This window comes from Hypanus sabinus, chromosome X1 (assembly GCF_030144855.1).
Source record: "Hypanus sabinus isolate sHypSab1 chromosome X1, sHypSab1.hap1, whole genome shotgun sequence".
In the NCBI taxonomy this organism is placed as follows: Eukaryota; Metazoa; Chordata; class Chondrichthyes; order Myliobatiformes; family Dasyatidae; genus Hypanus; species Hypanus sabinus.
The window spans coordinates 11,188,297-11,211,880 of NC_082738.1; the positions used below are offsets into that span (position 1 = coordinate 11,188,297).

Here is a 23,584-nt window from a genome sequence, read left to right on the forward strand (position 1 = left end):
GCAGAAGCCCAGTGTCCTTGAAAATCCTTGAGATTTGGATTGCTCGAGCACATAGGTGCAGCAGTGCTGATACATGACCCTACAGCGTTTGCCTCGATAGTAGTAACACAGGAACTGTTTCTTACCTGCAGGCCAGATAAACCAGGCCTTGACCCTAGATGGCTTCATGATGTACCTGCTGTCTCCTGAGGGGAACATTTTTAACCCTGACCATGACCGAGTCTACCAGGACATGAGCCAGCCTCTCAGCCACTACTTCATCTCAACCTCCCATAACACCTACCTGATGGAGGACCAGCTGGGAGGACCAAGCAGTACTGAGGCGTACATCAGGTAACCGTGAAGTACATAATGCTTCTTGCACTGAAACAGGACATTGGTCACAACCTGTCCACACCTGTGTGTATATTACACAAGAACACGTGTTATTCTCCATCGTACATTTGATTCCTTTCTCTTTCGTGTATTTATGTAGCATCCCTTCAGTACATCTTTACAATTCACCTTGATTACACTTTAGTGTAGTGAGTTCCACAATCTCCAGTAAAGACATTGCCTCTGAGATTTTTATTGTCTTATTTGAAGTGAATATCTTGTGTCAGTGACTATTAGAAATCGAGGCAGTGTATCTGACTTTTGATGCAATTACTATATGCAAGTAATTGGTAAGTGTTGTGGTCACTGACAACTCAGTAATGTGTATGAGATACTGTGACAGCTGGACCAGGGCAACAGGTGCAAATTCCCATCGGACACGACCGGCAGAGGAACAAGCACAAGGACTGGACCACACTGTGATTACGCTGCCTTCGACTCTGCTCCGCCTGTTCCCCATCAATTCCTTGATCTTTCAAATCTGTATCTACCTCTGCCTCAAATCTGTTCTCCCCCACCCTCTGGGACAGAGAATTCCAGAGATCCTCTAGCCTCTGGAAGAAGTCATTTTTCCACACTTTATCCATTTGTAAAAGGTGCAAATGCAATTTCTAGGTAGTAGCTGGGCCAGATGCCATTTGTGACCTTGCTAATGGCCATTTCAGTACAGTGGAGGATACTTACCTTTGTAAGCTGATTCTCGTGAGGACCAAGAGATGCAGTGTATGGTCCACCAAGATCAGACAGTGATCAGAACTGCAGGTGAGAACACTCCCTGGGCCAAAGGCAAGGGTTTTACTGAGGACAGAGGCCTGTGGCAAAGGTGAAAGTGCGATGGAAGAGGATCAGGAGCTGTGAAAGTATCACGGGGTATTGTGATGACTGGGAAGGAGTGGAGGGTGTCATTGTGTTGAAGTTGAGAGAGTCTCCAGGGAGCATAGCAACGGAAAGTGGGTGAGGGAACATGGTGCACAGGCAGATGTGGGAGATGGGAGGATCTGAGTGGGGTTTGGGAGGACTGGAGTGGGAAGCAGTGTGAGATGCTGGGTTAAGGATGTGAATATGGCTGAGGAATGGGTGGGTGGTGGCACAGATCAGGAGGGTGATGGCATGATATGGAGGCGGATGACACCAAAGGGAAAGGTCATTTGGAGCAATGTATGACACGATTCCTGGCTGGCACAAAGCCTCCATTATTGAAAGAGGCGGCTATATGAATTTGGTGTGCGTAATGTGTGGACATTCTCTGCCATCCATTTCAAAACACAAGTACATCAAGTTAGTACAAGGGGAAAGGCAATAACAGAATAGAGTGTTCCAGTTACAGAGGAAGAGCAGTGCAGGCATACAATAAAATGCAAGGGTCATGATGAGGTCAACAGTTCATTTTTAAGGTACAAGAGGTATGTCCAAGAGTTTTTTGAGGCAGTGACAATTGTAGGTAGAGATCATGGAGGGGAAGTTGGTTTGTGATGGCCTGGGCTGTGTCCACAACTCTGCAATTTCTTGCCAACTTAGGATGTTTCTATCCAGACACAATGATGCATCAATAAAAAACTGGTGAGGCTCAACAGTGACATGCCAAATTTCCTGAGCCTTCTGAGGAAGTAGAGGTGTTGTGAGCTTTCTTGGCCATCGCGTGTCTGCGGTCAGACCAGGACAGGCTTTTGGTAGTATTCACTCCTAAGAACCACACTCACAACATTCGATCTGGGCCTCTGCTTTCCAGAGCTCTTCTGCGGGGCTGTCGCTGTGTGGAGTTGGACTGCTGGGAGGGGCCAAATGGAGAGCCAATCATCTACCACGGATACACCCTCACCTCAAAAATCCTCTTCAAGGACGTCATCACAACGATCCGGGACTACGCCTTCACGGTAAGGAGAACAGAGAGCACTCTTCAGGCCATCCCTGGTAATCCTTGTGACTTGGGGATCAGTCAACAGAGACCACATTCAGTGCAAGAGCAAAGCACTTGTTCTCTGAGCAAGTGGAGTGTGTGTGTGTGTGAAAGAGAGAGAGAGAGCATTTCTAATCCCAACAGTCCATTTCTAATCCTACGTACGCACTTTATGCCTTTACTGTGAATCATATTCAAGGGCAGGAATGGCTGCTGAGTGTGTCAGGTTTTAGATGTTTCAGAAAGGACAGGGAGGGAGGCAAAAGAGGTGGGGGAATTGCACTGCTGATCAGAGATAGTGTCATGGCTGCAGAAAAGGAGGAAGTCATGGAGGGATTGTCTACTGAGTCTCTGTGGGTGGAAGTTAGGAATAGGAAGTGGACAATAACAGTGCAATAATAATTGAGTTGTTGTGATGGGTGATTTTAACTTTCTGAATATTGATTGGCATCTCCCTAGAGCAAGGGGTTTAAATGAGGTGGAGTTTGTTAGGTGTGTTCAGGAAGGTTTCTTGACACAATATGTAGATAAGCCTACAAGAGGAGAGACTGTACTTGATCTGGTATTGGGAAATGAACCTGGTCAGGTGTCAGATCTCTCAGTGGGAGAGCATTTTGGAGAAAGTGATCACAATTCTATTTCCTTTACCATAGCATTGGAGAGGGATAGGAACAGGCAATTTGGGAAAACATTTAATTGGGGTAGGGGGAAATATGATGCCATTAGGCAGGGACTGAGGACATAAATTAGGAGCAGATATTCTCATGGAAATGCATGGCAGAAATGTGGCAAATGTTCAGGGAACATTTGCACGGAGTTCTGCATAGGTACATTCCAATGAGACAGGGAAAGGACGGTAGGGTACAGTAACCATGATGTACAAAGGCTGTAGAAAACCTAGTTAAGAAGAAAAGAAAAGCTTATGAAAGGTTCAAGAAACTAGGTACTGTTAGAGCTCTAGAAAATTACAAGGATGACAGGAAGGAGCTCAAGAATGAAATTAGGGGCCATGAGAAGGTCTTGGTGAGCAGGATTAAGGAAAATTCCAAGGCATTCTAAAAGTATGTGAGGAGCAAGAGGATAAGATGTGAGAGAATAGGACCAATCAAGTGTGACAGCGGAAAACTGTGTATGGAACCAGAGGAGATAGCAGAGGTATTTAATGAATACTTTGCTTCAGTATTCTTACGGAAAAGGACCTCGGCAATTGTGGAGATGACTTACAGTGGACTGAAACACTTGAGCATATAGACATGAAGAAAGAGAATGTGCTGGAGCTTTTGAAAAGCATTAAGTTGGATGTCACCTGGATCAGATGAGATGTACCCAGGGCTACTGTGCGGAGTGAGGGAGGAGATTGCTGAGCCTCTGGTGATGATCTTTGCATCATCAATGGGGAGGATTGGAAAGTTGTAAATGTTGATCCCTTGTGCAAGAGAAGAAGGAGAAGAGATAACCCAGGAAATTATAGACCAGTGAGTCTTTCTTCAGTGGTGGACAAGTTGTTGGAGAAGATCCTGAGAGGCAGGATTTATGAACATTTGGAGAGGCATAATATGATTAGGAATAGTCAGCATGGCTTTGTCAAGGGCAGGTCGTGCCTTACGAGCCTGATTAAATTCTTTGAGGATGTAACAAAACACATTGATGAAGGTGGAACAGTGGATGTAGTGTATATGGATTTCAGCAATGCATTTGATAAGGTACCCCATGCAAGGCTTATTGAGAAAGTAAGGAGACATGGGATCCAAGGGGACATTGCTTTGTGGATCCAGAACTGGCTTGCCCACAGAAGGCAAAGAGTGGTTGTAGACAGGTCATATTCTGCATGGAGATCGGTCACCAGTGGTGTGTCTCAGGGATCTGTTCTGGGACCCTTACTCAAAGCTGTTGTGTCGGTTGACAGTGTTGAAAAGGAGGCGTGTGGTGTGTTGGTCTTCATCAACCATGGGATTGAGTTCAAGAGCCGTGAGGTAATGTTACAGCTATAGTACTGTGTTCAGTTCAGCTCACCTCACTACAGGAAGGATGTGGAAACCCTAGAAAGGGTGCAGAGGAGATTTACAAGGATGTTGCCTGGATTGAGGAGCATGCCTTATGAGAATAGGTTGAGTGAACTCGGCCTTTTCTCCTTGGAGCGACAGAGGATGAGAGGTGACCTGATAGAGGTGTATAAGTTGATGAGAGGCATTGATCGTGTGGATAACCAAAGGCTTTTTCCCAGGGCTGAAATGGCCAACATAAAGGGGCACAGTTTTAAGTTGCTTGGAAGTGGGTACAGAGGAGATGTCAGGGGTAAGTTTTTTACACAGAGTGGTGAGTGTGTCGAATGGTCAACCGGCGATGGTGGTGGAGGTGGATATGATAGGGTCTTTTAAGAGACTTTTAGTTAGGCACATGGAGCTTGGAAAAATAGAGGGCTGTGTGGTAGGGAAATTCTAGCAGCTTCTAGAGTAGATTAAATGGTCAGCACAACATTGTGGGCCAAAGGGCCTGTAATGTGCTGTATATTTCTATGTTTCTATCATACATGGATCCATCTAGTCCAGTGGAGATATCCCAACATTTACACTTTTAATTTGCATTGCACGTTTCATCCCACTGAAAGTGTTGATCGTCCTCGGGAAAGAGAGAAGGAGGTGATTTTCAGTGGGTTTCTGACTGCCGCAGTGAGAAACTGAAGGTTTACTGTGTCTGCAGGGTTGCACATGCCTTTGCTAAATGGTTCTTTTCACCAGGACATTGCAGCAGTGAGTGAACCTCCTATCCCCTTAATTGTTCCTTCCGCAGGTCTCCCCATACCCGGTCATCCTCTCCCTGGAGAACCACTGCGGCAAAGAGCAGCAGACGGTCATGGCCCGGCACTTGAAGGGAATTCTCAGTGACATGCTGGTTACGGCCACGATCGATGGGAAAGTCCCAAAGGAGCTTCCGTCGCCCGAGGTAAATGCGTGGGGCCTGGAACTGTAGCTTCTTTTGTGTAGTCGTTTTGTGCAGTGTGAATGGGGTATTGCACAGCAACCTGGTGAATCAGCATCTCCTCCAGTTCAGTTATAAACTCAAAAAGAAAATAGGAGTCACTCATTGAGTGAGTTGCATTGTAGACATCAATTATCAGGATGCTCACAGCAGAAAGCCACTGAGTCTCTACAGTGTGAAAGTCAACACTTCCCCACAACTCTGCAAATTCCATCTCGTCAGAAGCTTATCCAGCTCCCTAATGCTACAATTGAACCTGCCTCCACACCACCTCCTCTGCCTACCTTCCTATCCCTCCGATATAATGTGACCTTGGACATACAACTCCCAACTCCAACAATCCTTCAGCCATGATTCAGTGATGGTCACAACATCATACCTGACAATCTGTAATATTGCAACAAGATCATCCAACTTATTTCTTACATCATCTGCCTGCCCTTCCTGACAGTCTGACTGCACGCTATCTTTACTTTTTTACCATCCGTCCTATCCTCAGTCCCACCCCTCTGGTTCCCAATCCCTGCCAAATTAGTTTAAACCCTCCACAGCAGCTCTAACAAACCTGTCTGCGAGAATATTGGTCCCCTCGGGTTCAGGTGCAACCCATCACTTTTGAACAGGTCATACCTCCCCCAGAAGAGATCCCAATGATCCAAGAACCTGAAGCCCTGCCCCCTGCACCAGCTTCTCAGCCACGCATTTATCTGCCAAACCATCCTGTTTCTACCCTCACTGGCGCATGGCACAGGCAGCAATCCAGAAATTACTATCCAGGAGGTCCTGCTTCTCAGCTTTCCGTCTAGCCCTCTAAATTCTCTTTTCAGGAACTCATTGCTTTTCCTTCATATGGCATTCTTACCAATACATACCAAGACATCTGGCTGCTCTTCCTCCCTCTCTAAAATGTTGTGGATGTGATCTGAGACGTCCCTGACCCTGGCACCTGGGAGGCAACATACTATCCAGGTGTCCCATTCACCTCCACAAACTCATAGTTCCCCTCACTATTGAGTTCCCTATCACTACCACTCCCTTCTTTTCTCTCTTTCCCTTCTGCACCAAGGACCCATGCTCAGTGCCTGTAACCTGGTTGCCGTGGCATTCCCCAGGAGGTCATGCCCCACAGAAGTATCCAAAGCGGTATACTTGTTTTTGAGGGAAAGTTCACAGGGGTGATCTGCTCTAGCTGTCTATTTCCATTTCTCCTGACAGTCACCCAGCTATCTGCCTCCTGCAACTTAGGGGTGACTACTTCCCTGTAAGTCTGATCAATTATCTCCTCACTCTCCTGTACAAGCCAAAGGTCATCCAGCTGCTGCTCCAGATCCCTAACACGGTCTTCAAGGAGCTGCAGCTGGATGACCTTCACGCAGATGTAGTTTCCTGGGAAACTTTGGGTCTTCCAGTTCTCCAACAGCCGACACGAAGAGCACACCACAGCTATTTAAATGGTACAGTAAGAGAGGGGAAAGAAAACCAAAAAGGAAACATTAACAGACACTTTACACAGAGCCGACGCCTCTTCCTAGCTGAAGCCTCTTTTGGGCCAAAGCCTGTCTCTTCTACTCTCATCTCTGGCCTACTCCTGACAATCCCTTCTGTACTTGTATTTAGTTTGTAGAGCTCTGTTGACATTGCTGATAGACCCTGTACGGAGAGATTCTTGGATTGACTCCTGGGAAGCTCAACTGTATGCCACCCTTCAGTCTGAAGAACAGCTGTAGGATCTGGTTTGTTATCATTGACTTAGATGACATGAGGTTTATTGTTCTGTGGCAGTAGTACCATGCAAAGATATAAAATTACTATATCTTGCACAAATAATTAAATAGTGCAAAAATAGAATTAACAAGGTAGAGTTCATGAGTTCATAGACCATTCAGAAATCTGATGGCGGAGGGGAAGAAGCTGCGTGTAGTTTTCAAGCTTCTCTGTGTCCTCCCTAATGATAATAACAAGAAGAGGACATGTCCCAGATGGTGAGGGCCCTTAGTGATGGATACCACCTTCCTGAGGTGCCATCTCTTTCTATGAAGTCTCTGTTTTCTGATTTTCTACCCTCTGCTACAGATAACAAGGAATTCAATAAGTTAGGCCATGAGACATAGGAGCCGAATTAGGCCATTTGGCCCCCGTTGAGTCTCATCCACCATTTGATCATGGCTGATTTATTTTCCCTCTCAACCCCATTCTCCAACCTTCTGTCCATAACTTTTGTCATCTTTACTAACACTCTTACATTGGGTGTACTCAAGCTCCACTTTAAATATACCCAGCCACTCGGCTTCCACAGCTGTCTGTGGCAATGAATTTCACAGATTACCACCTTCTGGCTAAAGAAATTCCTCCTCATCTCCGTTCTAAATGGATGCCCCTCTATTCTGAGGCTGTGTCCTTTGATTCTACTCTCCCACTATTGGAAATATCCTCTGCACATCCATTCCATTTAAGAACCTATCAACCTCCACTTTAAATGTACCCAGTGATTTGGCCTGCACAGCCTAGACCTCCTACACCTACTTTCCTTTCGTTATTTAGTAGGTTTGTAGGTGTAGGATGTGTATGCTGTGGAGGCCAAATCATTGGGTGTATTTAAAGCAGAGGTTGATCGGTTCTTGATTAGTCAGGGTGTCAAGGGTTATGGAGAGAAGGCAGGAGCATGGGGTTGAGAGGGGGGAAAAATCAGCCATGATGGTATGGCAGAGCAGACTCGATGGGCCGAGTGGCCTAATACTACTCCTATGTCTTCTGGCTTCAATGAGACCCCTCCCCCCCCCCGACTATTCTACTAAACCTCAGTGAGTTCAAGTCCAGAGCCATCAAACACTCCTCAGATGTTAATACTTTCATCCCTGGGATGACAACATGTTCTTTTTTAGATAAGGGGCCCAAAACTGCTCATAATACTAGCCCTTGTGAAGAAGACATAAGGAGGCAACAAGGTAATGTGGATAGGTAAATGAATGAATGAAGAGCTGGCAAATGGAACATAATAGATAATATATGAAATTGTCCATTTTAGCTGAAAGTAAAATCAGATAATTGAGATGGTGGGCGATGGCAGAGTCTGGGGTGCAGAGGGATTTGGATGACCTGGGCCATGGCTGAAAAAAAACTGATGTGCGGCTACAGGAAGTATTGGAAAACTAATCAAAATAAATTTCAAAATTAAGTGTATTATTAAAGTATGTATATGTCACCATATACATACCTTGAGATTCATTTTCTTGCAGGCATTTACAGGAAAATAAAAAAAAAACAAATTGAGTTTATGGAAAAACTAGACATAAACAAAGATTGACAAACAATGTACAAAAAAGACAAACTGCAGATAAATATACTATATATAAAATATCGAGAACATAAGAGGTAGAGTACTTGAAAGTGATTCTGTAGGCTTTGGAATCAGTTCAGAGTTGAGGTGAGTGAAGTTATCCATGCTAGTTCAGGATCTTGATGGTTGGGGGAAATAATTGTTCCTGAACCTGGTGGTGTGGGACCTAAGGCTCCTGTATCTCCTACCCGAAGGTAGCAGTGAGAAGAAGGCATGGCCTGGGTGGTGGGGGTCCCTGATGATGGATGCTGCTTTCCTGTGACAGTGTTTCATGTCGATGTTTTCAATGGTGGGGAGGGCTTTACCTGTGATGGACTGGGATGTGTCCACCGCCTTGTGTAGCCTTTCTGTTCCCGGGCGTTGTTGTGATGCAACCGGCGAGGATACTCTTCACTGCTTGTCGAAGTTTTAGCGGATATCGAGTGGAATGTTATTGTTTATTATGGGGGAAATGGAAACGGAAGTTGAGAGGTTGTGCTTCAGTTGTATAAGGTACTAGATGTATAGTAATTTTAGGTCTTTATGGCTTTGCACTGTCCTGCTGCTGCAAAACAACAAAAGTCACATCATAGAAGTCAGTGATAATAAATCTGATTCTGGTTCTAATTCATTAGTGAGCCCACATCCAGAGTATTGCAGTTTCCTTACTTAAGGACGTCAATGTGTTGGAAGCAGTTCAGAGATTTACTACACTGGAATGGGTAAATTATTTTATGAGGGAATGTTAAGCAGGTGAAGCTTTTGTCCACAGAAGTTTAGGAGAATGAGGGAGAACTTGATGGAATCTTGCAGTCAGTGTCCACTTCATGAAGTGCACCAGCACACCTGCAGGTTAATGCAAATATCTAATCAGCCAATCAGGTGGCAGCAACTGTCTGTATAAAAGTACACAGACATAGTCAATAGGTTCAGTTGTTGTTCAGACCAGACAGCAGAAGAAATGTGATCTAAGTGACTTTGACTTTGGAATGATTGTTGGTGCCAGGCAGGGTGGTTTGAGTATCTCAGAAACCGCTGATCTCCTGGGATTTTGATGCTCAACAGTCTCTAGAATTTACAGAGAATGGTGTGAAAAATGAAGAGAATCCGGTAGCAGCTGTTCTGTGGACAAAACACCTTGTTAGTGAGAGAGGCCAGAGGAGAATGGTCAGACTGGTTCAAGTGGACGGGAAGGTGACAGTAACTCAAGTAACCAGATGTTACAATGTGCAGAGGAGTATCTATGAATGTGTAACACGTTGAAGCTCGAAGTGGATGGGCTACAGCAGCTGAAGACCACAAACATACACTCAGTTGCCACTTTATTAGGTACAGGGAGCGTATATGATCCTGAGTAGCTTTTCAGCAAAGTTTTGCAGAAGACCTAGAGCTAGGGGTTATTGTTAAAAATAGGATCACTGTTTAGTCACTTAAGGCAGAAATGAGACCATTTTTTTTCTCAGTGTCACATGTCTTCGGAAGTCCCGTCTTCAAAGGGCAGTAGAAGCAAAGTCTTTGACCACTATTTTTAAGTCAGAGATAGACAGGCTTTTGAATAAGTGAGGGAGTGAAAGATTTCCAGAATATGGAGTTTGTTAATATAGGATCAGACATAAACTTATTAAACGGTGGAGCAGGTTGATTATGCCATAAATGTCCTGCACTTGCTGCTGGTTGGTATATACCGAACCCACGTCTGTAATCAGAGCTGTCCAGATTTCGCAGCAGTCATCACACGGAGTCACAATTCAATGCTGTTCCTTTGCAAGGAGCTCAAGCAGAAGATTCTAATAAAGGGGAAGAAACTGAGGATCTCTGGGCCCGCTGCAGTGCAGCAGGAGGAAGCAGGAGATGATTGTGAAGAAGAGAATGTGAAAAATGAAAAGAAGAACAAAAAGGTAAAGTGCAATACTTTGTGGCAGAGGGTGGGGGAGAATGAGGAGGCCCTTGCATAGATAGGCAGATGTTCTTCAGACACTGAGGCAGTCTGGAAGCGTAGTGGTTAGTGGAGTGCTTTACAGTACCAGTGACCAGGGTTCATTTCTTGCTGCTGCCTGTTCTCCCCGTGACCATGTGGGTTTCCTCCGGGTGCTCCAATTTCCTCCTACAGTCCAAAGACGTTCCAGTTGGTAGGTTAGTTGGTTATTGTAAATTGTCCTGTGATTAGGCTGGGGTAAAATTGGGGGATGGCTGAGCAGCACAGCTCAAAGGGCCAGAAGGGCCTACTCTGCATTGTAGCTCAAGGAATAAAGTATCTTTATACTAAAATGTCTTCCTAAAACAATAAGCATTCTCAACTACACCACAACTTATAAATAAATCGGTGTCTGCAGCAAAGGATTTGGTCCAAGTGGGCTGTGTCAGTGTTTGCATCCTCTCACACTGTTAATGTATCCACCTCACAGTTATCCAGCTTCCTCTTAAATTCGCCACACCACTCCGTGTCTTCCGAATTCCTTATTGCATTGGTTAGATGCTGTCTTACAGATGGACTGTGAAAGTGGACCTCTTGCCAGGTTCAAGAGAAACTTCATTAATTTTGCAGAAACTCACAAAGGAGCTATCGGATCTGGTGATTTATTGTCAGAGTACCCATTTCCAGAGCTTTGAGCAGACCTGGAGCAGGCAGGCTCCTCACGAGACATCCTCCTTCTCTGAAACCAAGGCCAAGAGGTTGATTGCTGAAAATGGTGAGTCTCACTTCCAACTGCCTTCCAGGATATGACTGTCACCGCCCATTGCTTTGGAATGAGGGCCTGAGCTGTCTTCCATTGTGCTGTCAGCTCCTCTCACATGGACATCACACATCTCTCCATTGCTCTTGGTCTGGAGTCAGATGGAAACCAGACTGGACAAGGGCAACTGAGATTCCATTTTTGCCAAGAACGTAGAACAAAATTTTACTTTGAGCCCACAATCTGACATTCAGTGAACTTAATATTCATTGTGTTTGAAATATACAGTAGCTGGTATCTCAAGGGATGTGCCGCCAAAAGAATTAATCCTTGGACGTTTGTGTAGGACAGGGGCTTCCAACCTTTTTCATGCCATGGACCAATACCATTAAGCAAGGGTTGGATACGATTGGGGAATGCTAACCACTACATCCAAATCCAGGGGCTGGCCTTGTTTTGCCTCTCTTATAACTGCAGCCATATTATGTGACCTGGCCACTGTGCTCAGATGTTGTCCACTATGTAAACTATCTGGCAAAACCACTTCAAGTCTCAGCAGTGTCTGTCAGATATCATAATCATTCTCACACTCTGAAGGTCTTTTTCCTCTTTTCCTAGGGTTCAGTTTTGTTGCCCACAACACCCTGCAGCTTTCCAAGGTTTACCCGCTGGGTTCCCGAGTCGATTCGTCCAACTTCAACCCTCAGGAGATGTGGAATGGCGGCTGTCAACTGGGTCAGACTTTCCTTTTCTCTTGTGTATCCTATTCTTGTATAAGAAGCCCTGCAGATCTGGAGATAATCGGTGCTACACAGTGAAATGAAACTTCAGCAAATGCTAGCTGTCAAATACCCCATAGGATGTCACCGCTCTGTGTTCCCATAATTTCCCAAGCAATCACATTCCAACAGGTCATCAGGGGTTTAATATCAACCTTACCACCTCCTTATAATAACATCAAGTTATAGTATACATCAAGTTAGCAATCATTCCGTGCGAGGCCCCTTGGGCAAGAGTGACCATAATATGGTGGAATTCTTCATTAAGATGGAGAGTGACATAGTTAATTCAGAAACAAAGGTTCCAAACTTAAAGAAGGGTAACTTTGAAGGTATGAGATGTGAATTAGCTAAGATAGACTGGCAAATGGTACTTAAAGGGTTGATGGTGGATATGCAATGGCAAGCATTTAAAGATCACATGGATGAACTACAACAATTGTTCATCCCAGTTTGGCAAAAGAATAAACCAGGGAAGGTAGTGCACCTGTGGCTGACAAGGGAAATTAGGGATAGTATCAAATCCAAAGAAGAAACATATAAATTAGCAAAAAAAAGCAGCACACCTGAGGACTGGGAGAAATTCAGAGACCAGCAGAGGAGGACAAAGGGCTTAATTAGGAAAGGGGAAAAAGATTATGAGAGAAAGCTAGCAGGGAACATAAAAACTGACTGTAAAAGCTTTTATAGATACATGAAAAGAAAAAGATTGGTCAAGACAAATGTAGGTCCTTTACAGTCAGAAACAGGTGAATTGATCATAGGGAACAAAGACATGGCAGACCAATTGAATAACTACTTTGGTTCTGTCTTCACTAAGGAGGACATAAATAATCTTCCGGAAATAGTAAGGGACCGAGGGTCTAGTGAGATGGAGGAACTGGGGGAAATACATGTTAGTAGGGAAGTGGTGTTAGGTAAATTGAAGGGATTAAAGGCAGATAAATCCCCAAGGCCAAATGGTCTGTATCCCAGAGTGCTTAAGGAAGTAGCCCAAGAAATAGTGGATGCATTAGTGATAATTTTTCAAAACTCCTTAGATTCTGGATTAGTTCCTGAGGATTGGAGGGTGGCTAATGTAACCCCACTTTTTAAAAAAGGAGTGAGAGAAAAACTGAGGAATTATAGACCGGTTAGTCTGACATCGGTGGTGGGGAAAATGCTAGAGTCGGTTATCAAAGATGTGATAACAGCATATTTGGAAAGAGGTGAAATCATCGGACAACGTCAGCATGGATTTGTGAAAGGAAAATCATGTCTGACGAATCTTATAGAATTTTTTGAAGATGTAACTAGTAGAGTGGATAGGGGAGAGCCAGTGGATGTGGTATATTTAGATTTTCAAAAGGCTTTTGACAAGGTCCCACACAGGAGATTAGTGTGCAAACTTAAAGCACACGGTATTGGGGGTACGGTATTGATGTGGATAGAGAATTGGTTGGCAGACAGGAAGCAAAGAGTGGGAGTAAACGGGACCTTTTCAGAATGGCAGGCAGTGACTAGTGGGGTATCGCAAGGCTCAGTGCTGGGACCCCAGTTGTTTACAACATATATTAATGATTTAGACGAGGGAATTAAATGCAGCATCTCCAAGTTTGCGGATGACATGAAGCTGGGCGGCGGTGTTAGCTGTGGAATTCTCTGCCACAGGAAACAGTTGAGGCCGGTTCATTGGCTATATTTAAGAGGAAGTTAGATACGGCCCTTGTGGCTAAAGGGATCAGGGGGTATGGAGAGAAAGCAGGTACAGGGTTCTGAGTTGGATGATTAGCCATGATCATACTGAATGGCGGTGCAGGCTCAAAGGGCTGAATGGCCTACTCCTGCACCTATTTTCCATGTTTCTATACAGCATTCAGACCTTTCCTGAACTTTCTGAATGAAACTCATTGTCCCATTCTACAGCTGGGTTTTCCCTTTGACAACATTTTGGTTTAGCCATATCTATTCTCCATGAAGGACAATGAGAGTTCTACCTGGGATCCATAGTCTATATGCACTGCCATCAGCTTGCCTCAGTTGATAACCCTGTCTCCAAGGTGGAAGACTGTAGGTTTGAGTCCTGTTTCAGGGCACCGGGCTGATAGATCAGTGGGTGTGCGTGTGTGCGCGTGCAGTATATGAGTGAAGTGTGCAAGTGCTGCACCAGGGCATAGAAAACTTTGGACAAGTGTTGGTAAATGGAATCAGTGCATGAGGGGTAGGGTTAATAATCGGCATGCATGTGGTTTGGTGGGCTGAAAGGCCTGTTTCTATGCTGTCTGCTTTTTAAACTGTTGACAAGGGTGCTTCATCCAGATTAACAACCAAGAGCAGAATTTATTATAAAATATATGTAATGTCAAACAAAACATGTCTAATTTTGTAAAGGATCCAAAGAAAATTTGCTTATTTCACCTCTGCATACTAATAACTGTTATTTATCCCCTGCAGTGGCCCTGAATTTCCAGAAAGCCGGAGTGGAGATGGATCTGAATAAAGGGAAGTTTCGACAGAACGGTCGGTCGGGTTACATCCTGAAGCCCAGTTTCATGAGGAACAGGAACATTCAGTTTGACCCTTCACGGCCCATGGAAGGGTCAGGCCTCAACAGGAAGCAACTGATCATTGATGTAAGCTGTTTTCACCTGGTTTCCTTGTACCCAGAGCTCTATGGGCTTCACAGGGCTCTAATCAAATAGATCAGTTCCAATCCATCTTTTCAATTCAAGAGTTGACCATCTTTACACTGTTAGGCTTAAGCTGCAGAAAGGGTGAGGGCAATGGATAGGTCAGAGGGAACAACTCTGATCGGATGATCGGTGAGGCCAGTTTTCCACTGTGAGGAGAGTGAAAGAGTGTGGTGGGAGCAAGGAGAGAGAGAGAGAGGGAGAGTGGGGGCAGGAAAGAGAGAGTGGGGAAGGGAGGAGAGGGGGATGGGGAGAAGAAATGGGGAGGGGAGGAGAGAGGGGTGAAGGAGAGGGTGGTGGAAAGGAGAGTGGTGGAGGGATAGAGGCGGTAAGAGACAGAGTGGGGAGAGAGAGGGAGAGGGAGGGAGGGATGGTGAAAGTAAAAACAAAAAATATGCAGAAGCTGTTCTCCAAGCTTAAGTTGGACTTCTTTATAACACTGTAAGGGAACACACACAGACAGATCACAGTAGACTAACACAGACAACTTAACTCCCACCCGTCACTTAAAGTTCAAAATTTCAAAGTTAATTTATTATCAACATGTGACCATATGCAACTTTGAATTTCACTTTTTTGCAGACATTCACAGGAATGAGAAAATACAATAGAAATACTCTGCAACTTCAAAGTGATTTCAAATTTCCGGCATCTGAAGTTTTTGATTTTTGTTTATCCTTCCATTGTGGCAGAATTAATTATTGACTTCAGCATATAAAATAAATTGGATGTTTACTCCAGTTTACAAAGCAAGGGACACTTCTGCCAATTGAATGTTTGATTCAGTTGGAGACAATTGGACTTTCACTCCAGTATAATAGCAATGGAATTTCCCATAGCGTACTGATAAATAGGCTTTCACATAAGTACAGCACAATAATTAGACTGTTTGTTCCAAGTAAAACAGTGACTGGATTCTTCCCTCAGTGCCAAGTCCGACTGGCACATGTTCGCTATGTTTTCCACCTTTCATCTGCAAGTCATAGTTCTCATAAACTCATCACCTCCCAGTGTTGCTTAGTCTTTTCTTAAACCTTTTTATATTTCACTGGCTGGAAAAAGAATTGGGTGCAATTGAATTTTAAATTCAAAGAGGGCAAAAATTATCCTTGAACTTAAATGGAATTGAACTTTGATACCAAAGCCCAGTGCACATTCAGTCATACACTACTCTAGTGCCTGATTCTTTGGGCCTAGGGTCTAGTGCTGAGAGGGCCTTTGTGTCTAGGCCTGGCTCCAGGCCCGGGGCACTATCTTGGGTGTTACCTTTCAACTTGTCACTCAGGTGTATTGTGGGAGGGATTGCCAAGCGCATTGTAACTGGTGTCCTGATCTGGAGCTGCCTCAGGTATTTCCAGCAATGAAACCATAACCTCTGTTATTCTTACATGAAAATTGACTTCCAGGTTTCACTGTCACAGGGGCCAGATAATTGCCCTATCAGCTGGTAGAGATGCTGTCTCATAGTTCCAGTAATTTGGATGGATATCTGACCCTGGGTGCAGCCTGTGTGAAGTTTGCATGTTCTACCTCTGGCTTTTTCTTGGTAGATGAGGGTGAGGGGCAGAATCTGTGGGGCATTGAAGGAAATGGTGGGGGGGGGGGTGGAGAATAAAATGGGGTCAGCGTAGGATTGGTGTAAATGGTCATATTTCTTCCTCTCTCTTTGTCTCTCTCTCTGTCTCTTCCTCTGTTTCTCCCTCTCCCTCTGTCTCTCTCTCTCTCCATCTCCCTCCATCTCTCTTGCTCTCTATCTTTATCTCTCTGTCTCACTCTAAATATGTAGTGAGCTCTCCCTTCCTGTATGAGTGTTGGGCTCTGAAGTTTTGGAGCACCTGAACTAGTTAATTGTTTTGAGTCATTAATTGTTTAGTTTTTTTTTATTTGAGCGACTCGCTCTTTGTAATGTGGTCTCCTACTATCTTCTGTTTAAACTTGTTAGGTTTATTTTGATGAGCTCAGGGATTCCGTGTCACTTGTATTATTTAAGTGGATGCCCGTTTAGCGTTAATAGCGGGGTCCTAGGTTGGAGAATTTTACTTCTCGTGGTGTCACTTGGCTGAGTCACTGATGTTCTTTTGGAATTATCATGAATAAACTCTCGTTGCGTCTCTACATCAGCATCTGTCGTTTTTCAGCACTTGGGTTCCGACATTGCCAGTGCACATCGTGACACTTTATGTGTACACTCTGTGCTACATTACAGACCTACAAACTGATGTTCCTCTTGTCTTCAGGTTATTACAGCTCAGCAACTCCCTAAAGTGAATAAGGACAAAAAGAACTCCATTGTGGACCCCCTGGTGCGTGTGGAAGTGCATGGTGTGCCTGAAGATAATGCTACAAAAAAGACAAGGCACATTGAAAATAACGGTAGGATAATGATGTATAATGTGAGATCAATGTAGGATGGGTGGTTGATGATCGCTGCAGACTCCTGGGGTTGAAGGACTGCATGTGTTTTCTTTTGGTGAGATTTATACTGTCAGTGGTGTGTCTGAGGATTTACTTTACTTTATTGTAACCAAACAATTGATACTAGAGCGTACAATCATCACAGCGATATTTGATTCTGTGCTTCGTGCTCCCTGGAGTACAAATCGAAGTAAATATAACAAAAATTTAAATTATAAATCATAATTCGAAAATCAAAAAGGTAAAGTAAGTTAGTGCAAGTCAGGTCCGGATATTTGGAAGGTACGGCCCAGATCCGGGTCAGGATCTGTTCAGCAATCTTATCACAATTGGAAAGAAGCTGTTCCCAAATCTGGCCGTACAATCTTCAAGCTCCTGAACCTTCTCCCGGAGGGAAGAGGGACAAAAAGTGTACTGGCTGGGTGGGTCATGTCCTTGATTATCCTGGCAGCACTGCTCCGACAGCATGTGGTGTAAAGTGAGTCCAAGGATGGAAGATTGGTTTGTGTGATGTGCTGGGCTATGTTCACGATCTTCTGCAGCTTCTTCCGGTCTTGGACAGGACAACTTCCATACCAGGTTGTGATGCACCCTAGAAGAATGCTTTCTATGGTGCACCTGTAAAAATTAGTGAGGGTTTTAGGGGACAGGCCAAATTTCTTCAGCTTTCTCAGGAAGTAAAGGCGCTGGTGGGCCTTCTTGGCAGTGGACTCTGCATGGTTAGACCAAGTCAGGTCATTTGTGATATTCACCCCGAGGAACTTAAAGCTTTTGACCTGTTCCACCTGCGCACCACGGATGTAGATGGGGTCGTGTGGTCCGCTACTCCTTCTGAAATCAACAACCAATTCCTTCATCTTGCTGACGTTGAGGGATAGGTTATTGTCTTTGCACCATGCCACCAGGTTCTTAATTTCCTCTCTGTACTCAGACTCATCATTACCCAAGATACGGCCTACAATTGTGGTGTCATCAGCAAAATTATATATTGAGTTCGATGGAAACTTGGCTACACAATCATGGACGTACAGAGAGTACAGCAGGGGGCTGAGTACACAGCCTCGTGGGGCACCGGTGCTCAGAGTGATTGTAGAGGAGAGCTTGTCCCCTATTTTTACAGCCTGGGTCCTGTCTGTGAGGAAGTTGAAGATCCAGCTGCAGATCTGAGTGCTAAGACCGACGTTCCGGAGCTTAGAAATCAGTTTATTTGGAATGATGGTATTAAAGGCAGAGCTGTAGTCAATATATTTCCAAATATCGGGGCTATTATTTTCAATCAACCTTTTATAGCAGCTGATTGGTCATACCTGTAGCTGTTAAGTTGAACTAGAACCTCATGGAGCTCTCTGTAACCTTTTGGATTGTGCAGGGCAGTTTGTCATTGTCTGGAAGAGGAGAAGAGGTTGACACACCTGCCCTGCTGTCCTCTCTAAGCCTGATCCTTCTGCCCTTGAGATCCAACACACAAACACTTTGGATTTTCTGATCTAGATGTGTCCACACTTGGTGTTAGAATGGTGTTGATGTTCAGCTTTGCTTTACAGAACGGAAGATCCTGAGACCATGGGGCATGACTAGAGTAGCAGAGAGATGTGTCCCCCATGCTGCTGAACTAGTTGTGCCTCTGTCTGGGGTTGGAAGCCCTTGCCCCATGGAGATGGGGAAAGGCCCTGTTTCTCTCCTATATGTAGGAACATAAGATATATTAAAAGGAGTAGACCATTTGGCCCCTCCTGCTACTCATGCTATTCAATAAGATCAAGGCTGATCTTCAACACAGCACCACCAGCGCCATATGTTATGCTTTGTAACTCCAGAAACTAATTGAAGAAAAACATATGCCAGTACTGGTTGAAATGTTTTACACCCAAACCAGACTCAAGGCCTCTCTGTCTCTCTGTGCATAATTTTTCTCTGCAGCAGTAAGGGGCTTCACTTTATGGGGCGTTCACTTCTATCACTCCTAACATGTGATATGACTGTACCTACACCATAAGGTGAGGTGTCACAGGTAGGCTTCAGTGGACGATGTGGATCATAATGTGTGAGTACAGTGTCCGACGTCACCACTTCTTCACCGTTCGGAAAGCCACCTCACACTGCTTTGTCCATTGCTATTTCTTGCCAATCTGTAATGATGAGTTCAAGGAGTGGAGCAGAGTAGCCAGGTTTGACAGGAAACTGTATGGTAATTGACAAATCCTAAAAAGGACTGCAAATGTGACATGTACTTTGGCCTTGGGACATCCACCACTGCTTGAATTTTCTCAACACACTTGTGTAAATCTTGTTCATCAATGGTGTGACCACAGTATGTGATGATCATTTTAAAGAATTCAGACTTTTTGCATTATGCTCTGAGCCTATTATCTTCTAATCACTTTAACACTGTGTTGAGATTTTGGAGATGTTTCTAATCATCCTTGCCCATAACAATGATGTCATCTAGGTAACACTGAGCTCCTGGCAGTCTCACAGCACATGGTCCATAGCTTTTTGCCAGAGTACAGGTGTAGATGCTACTTTGAAAATAAGCCTATTATAGTGGTAAAGCCCTTTGTGAGTGTTTATGGTGAGAAACACTTTGAACTCTTCTTCCAACTCCAGCAGGCATCAGCCAAGTCCTCTTTGCCAAAGTGATTCCCTCCAGAAAGGTTTGCAAAAATATCCTCTATCCTGGGCAGAGGGTATTCATCTACTTTCAGTACTGGGTTGACGGTGATCTTAAAATCACCACAGATCCTGACAGACCCATTCTTCTTGGCTACCGGGACCACTGTCATTGCCCATGGGCTCCACTCAACCTTGGAAAGAATTTCCTCAGCCTCCATGTGATCTTGCTCACTGGTTACTTTATCATGAATGGTATAAGACAGGCTTTGTAAAACTTGGGTGTGGCATTTTCATTTAACACTGTTTTACCATTAATATGTTTGAGTTTCCCAATACCATCCTTGAACACTATTTTGACATCATCCAGTATCTTTCTTAATTTGCTCTAAGTTGACTCTGTTACAAGGGATGTGACATGCAAATGGTGGATGGATCACCAATCAAGATGTCACTGTCTCAGCCGACCATGGCCCCACAATGCTGGTCCTCCTGCTTTTACCATGTACAAGCCCAATGTGGCTTGTTGATTGTTGTTTCACTGTTACAAATGCCATTCCCACTGGAGTTATCTTTTCTCCAACATAAGTTCTTAGCTGAATATCTGCAGGCTTCAGTCCAGTATGTTTGAAATGTTATTCAAATTCATCTTGTGGAATGACTGAAACAGCCGAGACTGCGTTCAATTCCATTCTAATTAATTTGCCATTCAGTTCTATTTTACTTGTCTGTTGTTAGTTTTCACAATGTAAATCTCAAGTCTACTCAGTCCTGTGACACTCTTGTCATTATCAGAGTTTTCATCAACAGCATGTAGATTAATGCTCTTTTTGAAACTGCAACTTGATTTTTTAAATCTTTTTCTTTTCCCTTTGCAGTCCATTTATTTTTGTCTGCCCGGCATGCTCTTTGTAAGTGTCCTCCTTCATTGCATTTTCTGTGAGTATTGACTTTAAATCTGCATTGGTCTGGTATATGTGAGCCACAATGGCAACACAATTTGTTCAGCCAGACAGGTTTCTATTAAGATGTTACAATTTTGTTCACTTTCATTCCTGACTGCAACTCAATTGTGTCTCTGTCTGCTGTTTCCAGTGATAAAGGAATTTCAACGGCTCTTTTAAATGTGAGTTATGCTTCCGTTGGGAGCAATTTCTGAATGCTTTCTGCTAAGCATCACAAACTAAACGATCTCTCAGTGCATCATTAAGCTCATTACTGAACTGACAATGCTCAGACAATCTCTTCAATTCAGCCATGTACGCTGAAATGGACTCCCCTTCCTTTTGATTCCACTTATGAAACCTAAAGCGTTCTACAATCAACAATGATTTTGGTTCTAAATGTTCCTGCTTTATGTTATCATGATAGCAGCAAAGCTCATCTTGGCTGGTTTGGTTGGAGCAGTTAAACTTATAAGCAAACTGAATGCTTTTCCACCTATTGCACTCAGCAAAACTGACATTCACTTCCTATTGGATATTTTGTTTACTTCAGAATACTGCTCAATTTGTTCAGTATATAACATTCAGTTATCTATTGTTCAATCAAATGCATCTATCTTTCTGATGTAACCAGTCATTAACGCTTTAAAAAAAATATATAGTTATTATCAGCCAGTACTCAGTGTTTATGAACTCGTGAATTTCATCTGTTTTCTGCATTTTTTAAAACTTGATCATGTCTCTCTCCCCTTCCAAAGAAAAAAACATGCTGCCATTCAACAGGTAGGTAGTTGTCTTGGATTCGTTTTTACACTTCTTTGTCACCACTGTTATGTTTTGTAACTCTAGAAACGAAAGAAAAACACAGGATCCAGGAGATGCATGTCCACTTAGTTTCTTTTTTAGTGCCGCGTGTACATATGACCGTGGTGGTGTATTGACTGTGTATTTTGTTCTTATAACCATAATGAATTATGTAAACCAAGAATGCGTAATCAAACAATAAAATGGTGGTAGAGGCAGGTATATTTGGGATTTTTAACAAACTCTTAGATAGGTGCATAGATGACAAAAATGGAACGCTATGTAGGAGGGAAGGCTTAGATTGAACTTCAAGTAGGTTAAAAGGTCGGCACAACATTGTGGGCCGAAGGGCCTGTACTATGCTGTAATGTTTTATGTTCCGTTTTCGCTCTGGAGTACTTTCACCAATCTGAATCTTCGGCCTCCTCTGGGTGTTTGATCCCGGTCCTGGGCACCTCATGAAGGGAAACATCTCCCTGCAAGGTCCTGTTAGAGCTGTATATCTTTCAGTGAGGTCAGCTCCTCATTCTCCTTGAGGTCTTTCACATGACAACAGAAGGGAAGTTTGAACCACTGTTCCTGGTATTTAGCAATATAGCGTGGAATAGGCCTTTCCAGCCCTTCGAGCCACGCCACCCAGCAATTCCTGTCAAACCCAATGAACATGAACCAATTAACCTACCAACCAGTACTGTGAAAGGACACTGGAGGAGACCCACACACAGATATGTACAAACTCCTTACAGGTGACGTCGGAAATGAACTCAAAACTTTGCCCAAGCTGCAATATGAAATTTGATGTGGTTCACTTACCTGCAACTGGAACAGTTAACAGCCTCTGTGTCCTTTGTGGCATTGCAGGTTTTAACCCGGTGTGGAATGAAGCGCTCCGGTTTACAATCAACGTTCCCGAGTTGGCGTTGATCCGCTTCCTGGTTGAGGATTACGACTCATCGTCCAGCAACGATTTCATTGGGCAGTTCACCCTCCCGTTCACCAGCATGAAAGAAGGTAAACAGTGGTCTGCTGTTCCTGCAGACACTGACACGCCCACTCTCCCCACCCTCGAACCCCAATCCCCACCCTAGCCCTTGATCCCAGACCCCACCCTCGCCCTCGACACTCAACTCCAAATCCCCACTCTCCCTAAACCCCCAATCTCCACCCTCACTAATCGCCACCCTCGCCCTCACCCACTCCCCCACCTCCACCCCAATCCCCACCTGTTCACCCTTCCCATTCCCTACCCACGCATCACAGAACCACGCCTTGACCCTCACCCGCACCCTGTGCTCACCCTCACACACACACACTTGCCACACTCACCCCCACCTCAGTACTGCACACTGACACACCCACTTGTCATACACACTCTCCATAAAGCCCCCCTCCCCCATCTCCAACTTTGCCCTCACTTTGGTTCAACCGCCCCGCCAGTGCCACCCTCACCCACCCAGGCTCCTGGTCCCAGCTGCAGAGGAAAGGACCCAGCTCCACACCATTAATTTCTCCTTGGGGGAAATTCAGGCCAGATCACAACTGTGGGACATGTGTTGTTGAGGGAGGATGCATACTGAGAGTTGGTGACCTTTCCACTCTCCCATCACCTTTGGCCATGGCTCAGTTAACATGTTTGGTTTGTCACTGCAGGTTACCGTCACATCCACCTGCTGGCCAGGGACTCGGCACCCCTCTCTCCTGCCACTCTCTTTGTCCGGGTCAGGATTAGGAGCATGTAGTGTGGACCAAGCTGACAACTGGACTGAATAAACTGATTCAGTTCTCCCAGGAGCTGGGCAACTAGAATCAAAATGATGGGACCTTCCAACAATGTATATACAGAGATAGAGTCGGTTATCGTAACAGTCACACAGGTAGTGGCTTTGAACTGGAGCCGCATTGTTAGGTCACAGCAGCAAGTGGGCCTTGTTCTATTTGCATGGGTGGGTTGATTTTGAAAGCTCTCCCGTATCTGGGATGCACTGACTGGAGGTGGATCAGTAATGCCTAGCATTGTGTCTCATTTCCCAAAGTTAAAGACAACCTTGCCCATTTCTGGGTCTTCCAGGTCTCTCCAGGAGTTTGATCAGATCCTCCCTCTGTGAGGATGTCAGGTGTGGC

At 44.5% G+C, this 23,584-nt stretch overlaps 1 protein-coding gene across 1 annotated transcript in view; it reads left to right on the forward strand.

The window, feature by feature from the left end:
- The window catches only part of LOC132384577 (1-phosphatidylinositol 4,5-bisphosphate phosphodiesterase delta-3-like), a 57,645-nt gene extending 34,319 nt beyond the window's left edge, over nt 1-23,326 (forward strand). Inside the window, exons 6-15 of the mRNA XM_059955778.1 lie at nt 132-333; nt 2,105-2,249; nt 5,063-5,215; nt 10,337-10,465; nt 11,113-11,257; nt 11,861-11,977; nt 14,455-14,633; nt 16,928-17,063; nt 22,325-22,474; nt 23,114-23,326. Coding sequence (XP_059811761.1) covers nt 132-333; nt 2,105-2,249; nt 5,063-5,215; nt 10,337-10,465; nt 11,113-11,257; nt 11,861-11,977; nt 14,455-14,633; nt 16,928-17,063; nt 22,325-22,474; nt 23,114-23,202 — 1,445 coding nt within the window. The 3' untranslated portion in view covers nt 23,203-23,326. The remainder of the gene's footprint in view (nt 1-131; nt 334-2,104; nt 2,250-5,062; nt 5,216-10,336; nt 10,466-11,112; nt 11,258-11,860; nt 11,978-14,454; nt 14,634-16,927; nt 17,064-22,324; nt 22,475-23,113) is intronic.
- Nucleotides 23,327-23,584: the final 258 nt, after the last annotated feature.